Source organism: Lagopus muta, chromosome 1, assembly GCF_023343835.1.
Source record: "Lagopus muta isolate bLagMut1 chromosome 1, bLagMut1 primary, whole genome shotgun sequence".
NCBI classification, from domain to species: domain Eukaryota; kingdom Metazoa; phylum Chordata; class Aves; order Galliformes; family Phasianidae; genus Lagopus; species Lagopus muta.
In genome coordinates, this window is record NC_064433.1 from 109,440,926 (window position 1) to 109,456,113 (window position 15,188).

Sequence of the window (15,188 nt, forward strand, 5' to 3'; positions counted from 1 at the left end):
CTTGCTTTTTATAGGATCTTCTCTGATGTCCAGATGCAAAGCTGTAAAAGGAGGAGTTTATTTTAATTCCTCATGGATTAGCGGTGTCTGTGAAATGTTTCAAGAATATTTCAAGTACACTGAAGTTTCATAACTTATCTTGATTGAAGGGGAAAATTCCATGCTCTTCTCAGTTTTCAGAACTTAGGTGCAGAAATGTTATCAGAACTACAGGTAGTGGTAGTGTGGTGTGAGGGGAAAATGAAGCTGACATCCTTAACTTATATATATATACATATACATATATATGTATATATATATATACATATACATATATATGTATATGTATATACATATACATATATATATATATACATATACTATAGTACTTAGTAAACTATATAACAGCCTTAAACATACACGGGAAAGTTTAAGAAACCAAAAAAACCACCAACAACAACAAAAAGCAAAACACTCTGCCCCCTTTCCTTCTCTCCCCCCAAACTTTTTCTTTGAGTGTTGAATTAAAAGATAATTTTTATTCACTGTGAACCTGTTGGATTGCACTGTATTACAGCTGTGCAGTTATATGTAAAAAATTTTATTTTATATATCCTCCCAAATAACTTATCAATTTTTTTGCAGATGTGTGGTACTTTCAGACCCTTTGAAAGACTCTTCCCGTTCTCAGGAATCTTGGAATGCCTTCCTGACCAAACTCAGGACATTGCTTCTCATGTCTTTTACCAAGAACTTAGGCAAGTTTGAAGATGACATGAGAACTTTGAGAGAAAAAAGGACTGAACCAGGATGGAGCTTCTGCGAGTATTTCATGGTCCAGGTAAGAGTGTTTCTCCTCCTTCTTTCTTCTTCTTCTTTTTTTTTTTTTAATACAAAAAAGTGCTTTGAGTTTTAGTTCTAATAATGGCTTGTCTTTCTGGTATTTTTAATGCTCTGTTTGTTCTTTGAGGTAGAAGGGGATAGGGGAGATGAATACTGATACAAATGCAACATTTTCATATTGGCAAGCCTAAAGAGGTTGTGCATGCAAGCCTATTGCAAACAAAGTGTTACAAATCTCAACTGTAACAAACACAAAATCATCTAGAAAATATTGTGAATTTTGGATAAATGTCCTATTAATAGGGTTGTACAAAGACATTCAAACTTGTAATTGGCATTTAATGCAAATATCACTATGCTTTATTTGCTTAGTTTATTAACAGTATGTGTGGAGAAGTGTCTGTTTTGAGTAAGGCCAAATAGAGAATGCCCTCGAATTCTGCTTTTTTGTATTTCTAACTATGTCTGCTTTAGGTGATATAGAGAAAAGAAAGAAGATCTTATTCAATAGAACTAAAGTTTTGATTCTTTTTGGTTTTCCAGTCACTGTATAATTCCCTTTCTTACACTAATTTCACATCATCCTCACGTCTCCTCTGAGTTTGTCTGCTGCCACTTTGTTGTGATATGTCTACTTCTCTGACTCTTTCTACCTTTAATTTTTTGTCTCTTGGCGTACTGCAGAACCTTTATTGATACTGCAATGGTGTTTTCATGGTGTAAACACAAGAGACATTATTACTGTTATGGGAGATCACTATTTAGTAGGTTTTCTTTGAAACTTGAACTTTCAGTAGATGTATGAACAGTGGCACAGATTCACAGTAGGATGAACTGGCATAGCTGTATGTTTGTAGTTTTATTGTTAGCTTCATTGTGTTAGGAGGAAAGGGTGCATCCACTACAGTGGTAGATTTTTCTTTTGTATACGATTACCAGAAGAAGAAACATGTTGGAAGTAGTACTTCCTGGAGCTCTGTGTAAAGGTGGAGGCAGCTTATAATACCAAACATGACTAGTATCCGTAATGTGCTCACTGTCTTGCTTGTGTGTCAAAAGGAAGAACTGGCCTTCGTCTTTGAGATGCTGCAGCAGTTTGAAGATGCACTAGTGCAGTATGATGAGCTGGATGCCTTGTTTTCTCAGTACGTTGTGAACTTTGGGGCTGGTGGTAAGTGTCTTAAAATGGTAAAAATTATCCTTATTCATTTATGTGCTGTGCTTCACTAAAAGACGATGATACCTTGGGTACCATGTGTGTATGTGGGAGAAAGAGACGGTACATCGCAGTGGAGGTCTGCTAGGCAGCTGTGCCCTTGTCACAATCTCATTGTATCTTCTTAGTTCTTGCTTTTAAGCCTCAGAAGTGAAAAACAGTTTTTAATGAAAATCTGCATTTTGCTTTTATTCAGTGATTGTTATAAAAAGGGCTCTGAGCCTCTGTAATTACCTAAGTTTCAGTCTGCCTGGGATGCAATTGCTGTTCTCACCGCTCACTTCTAAGTTAGTTAATAAAGAGCGTCCAGAACAAATGCGTCCAGTTTTGTTTCAAATTATGAGATATTTCCGTTCACTTTTGTGGTGATTACCAAATATGTGCTTAATTTGCTCTGCAGAAGATGAAACTTTCTCTTCACAAAGAATTTACTGTACAAGAAATACCAAATAACTTGAAACTGTTTTAATGAGGGGAAGTATGTGGTGTTACATAAGATCTTTCATTAAGTGCATGTTATGATCATAGTGAAAATACAGTACAGTGAAATATATTTATCCTGACTGAACTTGATGCTAAATCTGAAGGTGAGAATATATATCTGTGGTGGCTGAGTAAGAAATACATATGTGGATAAAACTGGGTAGTCTGGAATTTCATTTAGAATGAATTACTGAGAAATACATTGCAAACTCAGTGGCATTATACTGATAATAAGAAATATTCAATTAAGACCAAATGCATGTGGCATTTGAATGTTCTAAATTGTTGTTGACTTAGTTATGGAATTTCTGTTGTTTAGGTTTTAAAGTTAAGACGTTACGATTATCAAGTAACTTAAGAAGGAATAAGCAAGTTTGCAATCTAGAGGTGGAGGGCAGAAGAAGAGGCATTAAATAACAGTGATTGATTCTTGGATATTAACTTTATTTGTTTAGATGGTGCAAACTGGCTGACATTTTTTTGCCAGCCAGTGAGGAGCTGGAATGGTTTAATTCTTCGAAAACCAATAGACATGGAGAAGAGAGAGCTAATTCAGAATCAAGAAGCTACTCTACTGGACTTGCGTAGTTACTTATTTTCTCGCCAGTGCACGTTGTTGATCTTCCTGCAGAGGCCGTGGGAGGTTTCCCAGCGAGCGTTGGAGCTTCTTCACAACTGTGTGCAAGAACTCAAGCTATTAGAAGTGAGTTTGCATAATATATTGCAAATGATAATGCAAATGATTTTATCCAATAGTGATCTAACAAGAATTTTGAAGTCCAGGTATTGGCCACCGGAATACAGTTAAGTACAGTCTGTGTAGTATTAACACGATGCAGTAATACTCGATTGTAACACTGCTAGAATTCAGTATTTCATTATGAAATGGTCTTTGGAAAGAAATTGGAGACATCACAGCTGAAAAACCTTGTTTAGGTGACTTTCTCGGTGAAGATTAGAATATTTCAAGTTGTTAAACTGGTGGGTAATTTCTCTTATTTTATGAATTGACTACTGAGCTCTTGAGCTACCATTCCAACAGACTGAAATCTTTGAACAGTGTTGTGTTGAAGAAAATAAGATCGGGTGGTTAATGTGCTGAGAGGCAGCCTAATTGTTTGCAACAAAGGACTGTTCTGAACTTTAAACACTGATCTGCAGTAGGACTTCTTACTGCTCTGCAAGTAGATGTTATTTTGATCACGTTTTGTGGTTCTTGTTTTATAATTCCTTCTGGTGCCCAGTAATGCTCTTTTATGTTTTGCGTGTCCCTGTGGCTCTCATCTAATGACAGAAGGAGCAGACAAACATGTGATTTCACTCAGCTTTTTGTCATGCTGCCTGCCTCAAAGTTACACCCAGTAGTTTGCACTAGTGTTTTTAATCCTCTAAAGGGACTGTATCAAGGATGTTGTACACCAATCATACTCTTGTCTATCACCATAGGTATTTTTAATTGACATATATAATCAAGAATAGTATAGTGTGCATTAGGAGACTTGTAGACTTCACTTTGTGACTTGTACACCAATTTAATCCCCTGAGTATCTGGTTCTCTGCAAATTTTGTCTGTGCTTTTATAACAGTAACTGCTAAGTTTTGCCTGCCTGGCACTGGTTAGTGAAGTTCCATAACGTGCTGCATTTAAGAACAGAAAGTCTGCTTCAGATGTGTTGCCTTTCAAAATGGCGCCTTCATGTATTTAAAACTTACTTAAAATTCCCATGTGAAGCATGTTTTGCTTGTGTGTTCTGTGACGTGGTTTGTTGTTGTTAGTTTACTTTATCTTTCCAAAATAAATACAACCAGCCTTCTAAATCTCTGAAGGTACTTCCTGCAATTCCCCTCTTCCTTCCACTGCCCAAGTCTGCCACTCTAGCGTCTGGGTTTCTTCTCTGCACCTTATTTGTGATGTTTCTGCCTTAATATGTGGAGATCCAAATTGAATGAAGATATTGAGGCTTTGAGACAGGAGTGTGTATTTGTGAATGTAGTGCAGCTATCCCTGTTGTCATACCTCCTATTATTACAGCCATACCATGGCTTGATGCCAGTGAACACACAGGTGAAATCGCAGCTAGTCTGTTTTTATGGTCTTTCACTTCCTGGAAATTCTTTCAGAATTCAGTTTATTTTTTTCTAATGTGTTGTGCTCCTATGTTGAACTTTCATGTCACATTAGTCAATTACCTAGTTTGTTTAAGTCTCAAGATCCGTAATAGCCTTTTTTGAAAGTAATGTTTTTGCATTGGTTAATAGTAAGATTTTGAGATACTACTACTGTGACTTTTATTCCAGTTGTGCTAATCTTTATCTTGATTGTTCTGTTACCAAACTCCTCTCTCATTCCCCATTGCGTTATGATGATAATTCCTTCCTGGTTTTGGTTTTTGTTTCTGGGTTTTTGTTTGTTTGTTTGTTTGTTTGTTTTTTAATTAGTTGTCCATGACAAATATCACAGAATCACAGAATATCATTTGATTAACAAACTTACTGTGGTGAAGGAAATGTAGATTCACTTTTTTTTTTTTTCTTCAGATTTTTAGTCTACTTCTTAGTGTACTTTTAGCATTAGTTAGGTCTGATGTCTCCTTACAGAAGTAGTGGCATATCTACAGAACTTTTCTCCTAGCTCTGTTCTCCTTAGACTTGAATTTTTAAAAAGTTGGAAACTTCTAAGTACTAGTACCTGTTAGGCTTCTTTTGCTTTTCTTTCATTCTGATGACTACATCAAATCTAATTCACATAACCACTATGAATTAATAATGTTGTTAGTCATTATGGCTTTGGGATTTGGTTTTATGTGTGTTATTTAGTGAATATATATATATATATATATATATAGTGAAGAGCTGGCCTCTTCTATGTGTTTTATGAGTTAGTTCTTCCAAGAGGTTTTGTTATATGCTATCAAGGAAAGTAATTTTCTGAAGTATTGTGCCTTCTGACTAATGTTTGTTTCCCAGTTAATTTTTTTCTGTTTATCTTCAGGTCTGTGTTCCTCCCGGAGCTTTGGATTGTTGGGTATTTTTGAGTTGTTTGGAGGTCTTACAAAGAATAGAAGGCTGCTGTGATAGGGCTCAAATAGATGCAAATGTTTCCCACACGGTTGGTTTATGGAGCTATGCTACTGAGAAGGTGAGTAAATGAAGTGTTGCTCTTGTGGCGTTACAATTTTGAAGTAGGCCATTTCTTTCTATGGAGCAGACTTCTTATGTTTTCTTGTGAAACTTGTGACGTATCATTCTGTCTGTTCTGAGGGAGACATGCAGGTTTGTTATCCAGTTGCTCCACAGGTGGTTGAGACCTGGGGATTACTAGAATTATGTTCACTTCTTTGGAGAAGGGATGGAAATGAGGAAACACTTCATGTCATAAAACTGTCTGTTTGTAACACTAACTCCTCCACCAACCTTTCCAATCCTCCCCTGCCAATAGTTTGACAATGATTGGCTAATTAAACTCCAAAATAAACTCATCATTTTTGACTAAGAGAAGGAACATTTATTTCAATTATAGCAGATGCTGACCAGATTTAGATGCCTTTAATATTCTTAATAGAGATTACACCAATCTGTTTACGTAGTTTTACTTTATTTCCTACAGCATGTTAGTATGCTAATAATATACCTTAATCTTTACTGAAGGTGTTATCCTTGGAGGCTTGTGCAAAAGGCAGATGCTAACTTGGAACTTTTCAGTTGAGAAGCCCTTGTAATAAGTGGGGAGGAAGTCTGAAAGTTATAAAGTGGCCTTTTCAGTGTGGTTAAGCCCCTTTCCTAATTACATTAATGCCTTCTCAAGTTCCACTTTTTCCATTTCTCTGTTAGAGTTAGTGTCTAAAGCTGCTATAGTTTTTCAGTGTTGAAAAAAACAATTTTGAAAGCTGACAAGAAACTTCAGAAGCTAATGAAATACCAAACTGTGATCTTGGTCGATGTTCTCAAAGATCACCACAAGCTTATCCTCTTCCTTCTGTAGCCTGTAGAATATTTTCCATTTCTTGTGATCGTAGTTTGTGTATATTTTAGTAAAGCTAAGAATCTTCTGCTGATTGTAGGTCATCCTTGTCTGAAGTATTACAAAAGCAGAGAAAGACAATTTCACCTTAGAAGACTTAGTGCTTAAAAAAACAAAGTGGAAGGGAAGTTCAGAATAAAGAAAACAATAATTTAAACTGCTGCTGGTTGCATCAGATTTCATGTGCTGCTTATGTATTTCTAAAGAAGTTTTTTATCTGTTTTGGAAATGTTCATGCCATTTGTAGTTCTTCTACCCCAAAGAGTAAAAAGGGAAAACGATAGGATAATGAGTAGGAGTAAGGTGAAATGGAATGAATGAAATCTACCAACTAGTGAGAAATATGGAATTTAATGGGTTTTTTTGGTGGATTTTTTTTTTCCTTTTGTTGGCCACCCACATTTTATATGGTTTAGAGCAATCTAACAAACTGAGACCGTATTTTCTTGGAGGGGAGGAGTTACCCTTGGCGGTTGAGTTAGTTATGCTAAATGAGATACCATATGGCCAACAGTAAACTTGAAGGCAGGATCCTCTACTGACGTCTGGATATCAAGCATGCCAGCTGCTGTCTGGCAGGAATTTTAGTAGTAGTTGTGTGATGCTGTTTTAACACTGATTAGTGATGCTAATAATGTAGAAGAACATCTAATCATTGTGTGCATTTGTGTCGTTTTCAAACTTCTGTGCTGAAATACAGATGCAGATAGAAATTATCTTTTGGCAGTAACTGCAAAACATCCTTAGCTTTTTTCCCCGTTCATAGGGAAAAATAGAAGGATGCATGCAGGGATTTGTGTGTATGCATGTTCACTCTTTAACTTGCATTATATGTGATTTAGTTCATCTTCTTAATAAAATGAGCTTCTACAAGAAGTAAGAATCACAGAATCACCCGGGTTGGAAGGGACCCCAAGGATCATGTAGTTCCAACCCCCCTGCCTAGCAGGGCCACCAAACACACATTCAGATCAGGTTGCCCAGGACCCCGTCCAACCTGGCCTTGAACACGTCCAAGGACGGGGCATCCACAACCTCCCTGGGCAGCCCGTTCCAGGGCCTAACCACTCTCCTAGTAAAGAACTTCCCCCTAACATCCAACCTAAATCTTCCCACAAAGCAACTTCGATATAGATTTATAAGCAGTGTAACATGGCAGCAGTATTTTCCATAGAAATATCTTGTGGCTTTAGAACAGTGCGATAAAATAAAATATTTGTTATTGGTTTTGTAGCCTGTTGAAAACAAGCATCTCTTTTTTCTTTTTCTTACAGTTAAAGTCTCTGGGTTACCTGTGTGGGCTGGTGTCAGAGAACGGACCCAATTCAGAAGACCTTAACAGAACTGTTGATCTGTTAGCAGGGTTGGGAGCAGAACGTCCTGAAACAGGTATTACCAGGAATGTACACATGCTTTGTAATAACTGACTTTGTCTTAAATACATGGCATACTAATACAACAATAATTTCCAGATATCCATATGTACATATAACCATTGGTACAAGTATTGTACCTTAAGAGGATTTTAATTTAGTCTCTCTAGTACTTGAAACAATCAGTGCATCTCTTCGCTTTCGCAAGTATAAGGTTTTTCCATTAAAAGCCCATTTATCAGCATTTAACTAAATATTCTTAAACAGTTTTGGATGAAATTTTTAATACTTTCAGATAAGTACTGAAAATAAAATTCATTGAAAATGAAATGGAAGCTCTCTGATGTCATTCAAAAAGATAACCTGTAAGAGGAGCTACAGAATGATATTATTTGATTGACTGAGCAATCACATTTATTTACTTGCTTGTGAATTTCTTATTATTCACAAAGCTATTTCTGAAGAGAAGAAACTTTCACATTTTAAAAGTGCAAGAACAATGAGTATTTTTTAAGTATTTCTGCCAGACTGACAACTTACTTGCTCCTGCAGTTACGATGATATGAGTCTCAGTTCAGACTGTAGTACGTGTAGTACCTGTTGTGTTTATTGAAAATGGGGGCTTTCTTCCTTCTGGAATATTGGCACATATTTAGTCTGGCAAGAACTTTTAAAATGAGCAAGTTACCTCAAGAAAAAGAATTGGTAGCCATTTTCCTTTGAAGTATCTTGCAAGGTGTAAAAACTTTTTAAAAATTACCGTATACTTCTGACATACTGTTTCATAAATCTAACAGTAAAAAGTTGTGAGAATATTGCTGGTGGGAAAGTACAGTAGTATTTAAGTACAATTGTATGTGTTGCTAGGTTGAATAAATGTCTTGAAGTCACATTTATTAAACAGCCTTTCTTGATTTTATTTTAGAGTCTGGGCAAGAAACGCATGATCTATTTTAAGTGTTGGAGGGGATGTATTAAAATAGGAATTTGTATTTGTGAGTGACGTTTCCTATTCTTTCTTCTACAGCCAATGCATCACAGAGCCCTTACAAGAAACTTAAAGAGGCCTTATCATCTGTAGAAGCTTTTGAAAAGCACTACTTAGTAAGTATAGTCTTCTGCTATTTATCTTAGTTTTAAATTATTTATATTACGTTATAGATTGAACAGTGTCAAAATTTTCGCACCTGAAAAGATGACGTTAGGAACTTCCATCTGTATTTCTATCTTTTGGTATCAAAATTCATTGCTCTCATACTGAACACGCCAAGGCTGATTTGTTTTACAACCGGAGGCTCTGTATTTGTCCTGGGTCTCAAGGGTGGAGATGAATTTTAATACTTATAGTTACAGTGCTGAAGGTTATCTGTAAGTAAATATACTTAAATATTCAGAGAGCCTATGTCATGGCTATTTATTCTGCTGTCTAAATTTGAGTTTTCTGTGGAAGACTAATGTTATGTGAATGCAGCTTTCTTTCAAATGGTTTAGACTTGCGTCTTGCAATGCTTATTTCATGAATTAAGTTAGATTGTGTAATCTCTTATATGAAGTGTGGGATATGTGAACATTACAGCTGGAACTGGCAGAGTCTGAAACATTACTATACGTTTACTTCCTGGCAGCTCCCTTATTGAGGAGCTGTTGTAGTAGTATTGTGGTTATATTTTACAAGAAATGGTTAAATAAAACCCAAAACACCTGATTGTCACAAAAATGGTTGGTTCTATTCTTGCTTGTTTTCCTTAAATTATTTTCCTCTGATATTTCTTATAGTAACATGATGCTGTTAAGGTTTTGTGGGGAAAAATGAGATGAAAATTGAGCACTTTTTTAAAATGTGAAAACTAAGTGGTTTCTTGTTTTTACAAAATTGTTGTTAAAGAAAGTCTCAAAAGATATATGTTATGAAGATAGCAGATTTCACTTCCATGCTTTGTTTCTTATGAGAAGAATTGGATAACAGGCCAGAACTAAGATTTTTCAGATCTTAGAACTTCAAGATATGCTTATATGTTCAATTCTACGTTGGACCCTGGAATCTCCACGAGACTGAGCAGTGCCTTCCTAAACTTAAGAAACTAAGTGGGTACAGAGGTTGCCTATGAAGGAATTGCTTATGCTGTTTGTATTGCTGACTGGTTTTATTCTGAAATTCAGACAGAAAACAATATTTTATATTATATGTAGTTGTCGGATAAATATTTACTGTATATACGTTATTGTTCTATCCACTGTATTCAGTGAAGAAGTACACAGAATTACTTAAAAATTCTAAACACAACTAAGATAATTTACTTACATTTAATCTTTTAATGAGTGTGGAAAGTGAAATGCAGCTTTTTGGAAATACTGAAAGAAAGAAATCGAGCATTTTTTACCATAAAAGGCTTCTTTATTATTTCTTTATTTATAGTTCAGTGGCTAGTCTTATGTGACGACTTCAGAATCTTTTGTTAGGCTGTCAGATCTTCTACAAACATTTTGGCTAGTACCTTAATTTTGGGGGAAGATATCTTTTTGTTTGTATGTGTTGCTGGTGTCCCAGATGTCTCTTTTTATACTGATTGGCTAAGAAGTGAACCAGTCTAGTTTATTGTTGAGTACTGCTTGGAGTTGTTTAATGAGAGAGGGAGAATGCACAGGTGATTTTCCCCTTGGCTCTGTTTAAGAAACATCAAGAAGTGGCTAAGAAGACCTTTGGAATATTGTTTTAGGTCACTTTCCTGCCTCACAGGAATAGATGCTTTCTGACAGATACTCCACAAACAAAATTAGGCATTTGAAAGTTTTTAAACAGTCTCTTTTGAAGAATAAAATGCCATCTGAAAGTCAATGAGCTGCTGAGGAAATGGCTGGTGGTTTGTAAATGTGATTTGTAAATATGGTATGAAATGTCTTTATGGCCAGATATGGTTAGATGTTTGAGAAATAAGTTTGACTGAATACAGTGTGTAATAGTCACAGATCTTTCTTACTAAATATGTAGTTATTACAGGCTTAGGGCAAGTTAAGGATAGTGACCTGTAGACAGTGGGAATTAAGCTTAAAAATGAGAAATTTTAAATCAAGATTGCATAGCTTCAAGCAATTGCTTTAAAGCACAGTTTGGAAAATAATTTTTCCAACTGCATCTTCATATTCTGCATGTAATTGTATGCTTACATACTGCTTTTACCTAAAAAACGAAACTTTCATGTATTTGATGGTATTATGTGCAGCCTAAGTGAAAGAGTTGTGCACTCTATGCTGTTATTTTTAAGTGGCAGTAGGATCTTCAGGGCAAGCTCTAGTATTCTGAGAAATACATTACACCAAGGTGTATCATGCAATGTCATATTGTGCTATCTTGTAATGATGGCATAAAGGATATACTTGCTGAGAAATAAATGCTTTCAAAGAAAGCAGAAGGATTCAAGTGTGGAGAAGTACTTACAACTGTGTCTAAATGTTAGTTTTGTGATTTTTGAATTCTCATTTTTGGTAAGGCTTTTCTTTTGTATTTCACAATACAGTTATGTTGTAGACTGCTCCAAAGTTTGTCCTGAAGGGAAGAGGAAATCTAAAAAGTGACTTATTCTGTTAATTTTGTCTTAATAGCTTAGTTACTGATAATGAGTTTGTGAGAAATACTAGGTAGCACTACTTAGTGCTACTCGAAATACATAGTTAATATTAACTCTTTTCTTTCAAACAGGATCTGTCCCATGCCACCATTGAAATGTACACAAATATTGGGAGAATTCGCTCAGCTAAGCTTGTCGGAAAGGATTTGGCAGAGTTTTACATGTAAGCATTAAATGTGTTAAATGCATTAACTTTGAAAAGCTCCAATGTAATGCTTGAGGAAACCCATATTTCAAAAGGAGTTTTTGAAAATATTTTTAATTGTAAACATATGCTAAGTTTCTGGCTGTATTTTGGGGGGAGGGAGACACAAGACAGAAATTGTGGATGCCCCATCCCTGGAGGCATTCAAGGCCAAGGCAGGCTCTGGGCAGCCTGCTCTAGTGGTTGGCGACCCTGCACGTATCAGGGCGGTTGAAACCAAATGATCATTATGGTCCTTTTCAACCAAGGCCATTCTGTGATTCTATGAAATAGTGGAGAGCTGAGAACTGGCTGTCTTTTTGTACTGAACCCTAGTTCTTCCTTCATTATTTATTACTGCTACTTTTAACTATCTTGTGTTCTTTACTTTCATCTTTTCTTCCATGAAGGAGGAAAGGGCCAGGCAGGAGATGTAACCTGCATTTGCTGTAACTTGCTGTCTTAATGTGGATTCTGATATGTTTTTAAGTTAATATTTTCTTAACTTACACACACTTACGTGCATATATACTAAAGAGTCAGCAAATACATAATTTAGAAATAAATCAGTTTTGTATTTGTATACAAAATTTTTATTTCCACCTGTGGAAAACTTGATCTTATTCCTGTGTTTGCTCCTGTTATTAAATTCTGCTAAATGATCCTCCTGCATTGGCCTTCTGGTTTTATTTTAAAGAATTTGGGAATTCCAAGTGGTTGGTGGTTTTTATTTCCTTTCTGGGGGGTGCTCTTATTTTTGAGCCTACTTCCTCTCTACCTCCACTAAATGAATGTGAACTTCTTGTTGCAAGATTCTCCTAAATTAATGTAAATTTTCACCTGAGGGAATAACATCAGGTTAAAAGGCTACCATGGAACTGTAGTGATAAAAATGATAACTAAAATACTAAAGTGGTTTTCTGCACCGAAGTTGTTAAGGTAGCATGTTGTTAACTGTCAGAAGTCTGAGATGGCTTCATCATGAAAGTGCATTTGTGGGAGGTAGCTTTGCCTCACTTGCTCTGACTTACGATAGATCTGTATAGGAAGTCTTGTTGACATATGATATATTTAGACTAATTGCAGTTCTGCCCAATTGAATTGCAGATGGACCAATACATTGATCTGGCACTAGCGCAGTAATGGCTGGTTGCTGTTTGTTCTGCATTCATATAAAATGTTCCTCTCTCATGACTGCTTTTTTAGAGACAGTTTTCATGGCCATAAAGACTCTAGTATCACTCTGTATTCATTTATTTTTAAAGGAGGAAGAAAGGTCCACAGAAGGCAGAAGTCTATCTTCAAGGAGCACTGAAAACTTACCTTGCTGAGGGCTGGGCATTGCTTGTCACGCATACAAGAAAGCAGTTAGCAGAATGTCAGAAACACCTTGGGCAAATAGAAAAGTATCCTCTCAAAGATGGAGCCAGAAAATCAAGACTGGATAAAACAATACTACTTATTCTTCTGACATAGCTCTGATTTTATTTAAGATTAGAGACAGCCAAATATCAGACAGCTCTTTCTTATTTCCTTTGTTACTTTTCATTTCAGGAGAGTTGGGTTATTTATTTTTTCATTTTTTTACGCCTTGTTCACTTAATACCTTTTGCATGCAGTGCTACTCTTAATGTTAGACTACGTCTGTGCTCTAGAGATTCAACACGTATAGTGTGAAGTTTGTCATTAGTTCAATATGTGTCCTTGTAGGGTTCCTTTATGATTCTGTTTGTACTTAATCATTGTGGTAGTTCTTATGCCATAGTGTTTTTTTCATTTGGTAAATGCATCATTAGAAATATTGCCCATATTAAGGAGCTTCATTTCCCAGTTTTCTTTACAAAACTGGTAACACCTTGTTCCTGTATCTGACTGACAGCGATTTTTTTCCCTTTGATATTTGCAGTATGTTCACCCTGTGAACGTAATTGTGTTGCTGTGCTGCTGCCACTTCCAGGGTACCAGGTGTCTGTAAGAAAAACAGTCTATTGACTGGCTTTGGTGGTTGTGCTTTTTTTAATTCATTTTGTCATTGGAGACACTTCAGTTTGAATTCTGCTTTTTATTTTAGCCTCATGTGGTGTTGCCTAAATTTAGTAGCTAGCTTAAGTAACATAATTCTAATATACGCTGCTGTGCTTTGTGTATGTTATAGGGAAAAAAAAATGGCAAATTTGCATTATTTCTTGCTATTTTGAGGGAATAGTACTGCTTTCGTAGCTTTAAATCAAACTTCTTTGGGTGCCCCAACTGGGGTGTTCAGCTTAACAGATTTACTGATGCAAGACAGCTCTTGCGGAAGTTTCAAGGAAAGACTTGATGGTGTTACCCCTCCTCTTTTTTAATGTTAGCCCAAAAGGTAACATGATGATCTCTGGGTGACAGCACTGGGAAGCTTACTGTCACTGGTTGTGGATTTCCCTTTCCTTATTTTTTTGTTTCCTCCCCCCCTCCACACACACATTCTTTTTATAACTAAACAGCTGTTATAATGTATCTGTTGAAAATTCTTAGATTGCTTTTAAGCGCTGCTATTTTTTTCTGCTTCATTGTGTACATTCTTTAAAAAAAAACAACAGCACAACAGTAATGTTGCTACCTTCACTAAATACTTAGATGAGCACGTGTATCCTCAGCAATCAAAATATAAAGAATGCCTTATAATTTAATTATGGTAAATGGTGCTCTAACAACTGGCACAGTGTCAGCAGAGTAAATCAGAAAGTAATCAAATACTCAAGTTATTTAATTCTAAATGTGCAGTGTAATGCAATGTATTGGGACATTAACTTGCATACTGCATTTATCTTTTGTCAAATAATGAATTTTCTATGCTCACTAATATTTGTAGATGAGAGTTGGAGGAAAGACTGCCCAAGTTAATAATAGATAATATTTTAGTTAGTCTGAGAATGTGGTGATGTTGAAAGTAGATCTTATATTAAAAGATTAGGAAGGCAATACTGAAGCTGTGGTATTTTTGCTCAGGTTTTGAAATGTTGCTACCTCATGTTTCCTTAACTTTATTAGTTATCTTCAAATAAGCAGTCTTTTAGCTGGTGATAATCACCTAACAGAAGATGAGCGTAAAAGCTTTTGCCAAGAAATACTAGATTTTGCCAATCAGCAAACAGAAAACCAAGGTAAGTCTGGTTTTTAAATGCATAAAGCGTTAGCTGCTGTAATCTTTCTCTGAAGTAGACAGGGAAGTTTTTTTTCTATTTGTTTTCATTACCTGGTATATGACTTCAGAATTAACGTGGCTCCTCTTCTATTCAGAACATTTATGACGCTTCTGAAATAGCCAACTAATCAGTGATGAATTAACATTTTCATCCTGAATACCAGGAGGTTTTTGTTTTACCTTGTCTGTTTCTGCTTTTGTAGCTCGTAATTTCTCTTGTATTGCTTGGTGGTTTTTTTTTTCTAGTTCCTAACTTAATTTTGCCTCTGTGTTGCTGAC

The 15,188-nt window shown here is 35.8% G+C and overlaps 1 protein-coding gene across 2 annotated transcripts in view; it reads left to right on the top strand.

The window, feature by feature from the left end:
* The window catches only part of TRAPPC10 (trafficking protein particle complex subunit 10), a 41,251-nt gene that overhangs the window by 12,322 nt on the left and 13,741 nt on the right, over nucleotides 1–15,188 (top strand). Inside the window, exons 5-13 of one of the 2 annotated variants that reach the window (XM_048955799.1) lie at nucleotides 625–820; nucleotides 1,882–1,993; nucleotides 2,977–3,224; nucleotides 5,514–5,660; nucleotides 7,817–7,931; nucleotides 8,943–9,019; nucleotides 11,613–11,704; nucleotides 12,991–13,131; nucleotides 14,756–14,868. In XM_048955799.1, coding sequence (XP_048811756.1) covers nucleotides 625–820; nucleotides 1,882–1,993; nucleotides 2,977–3,224; nucleotides 5,514–5,660; nucleotides 7,817–7,931; nucleotides 8,943–9,019; nucleotides 11,613–11,704; nucleotides 12,991–13,131; nucleotides 14,756–14,868 — 1,241 coding nt within the window. Of the gene's footprint in view, nucleotides 1–624; nucleotides 821–1,881; nucleotides 1,994–2,976; nucleotides 3,225–5,513; nucleotides 5,661–7,816; nucleotides 7,932–8,942; nucleotides 9,020–11,559; nucleotides 11,565–11,612; nucleotides 11,705–12,990; nucleotides 13,132–14,755; nucleotides 14,869–15,188 lie in introns of those variants that run through there. The other variant, XM_048955810.1, reaches the window with a different exon arrangement.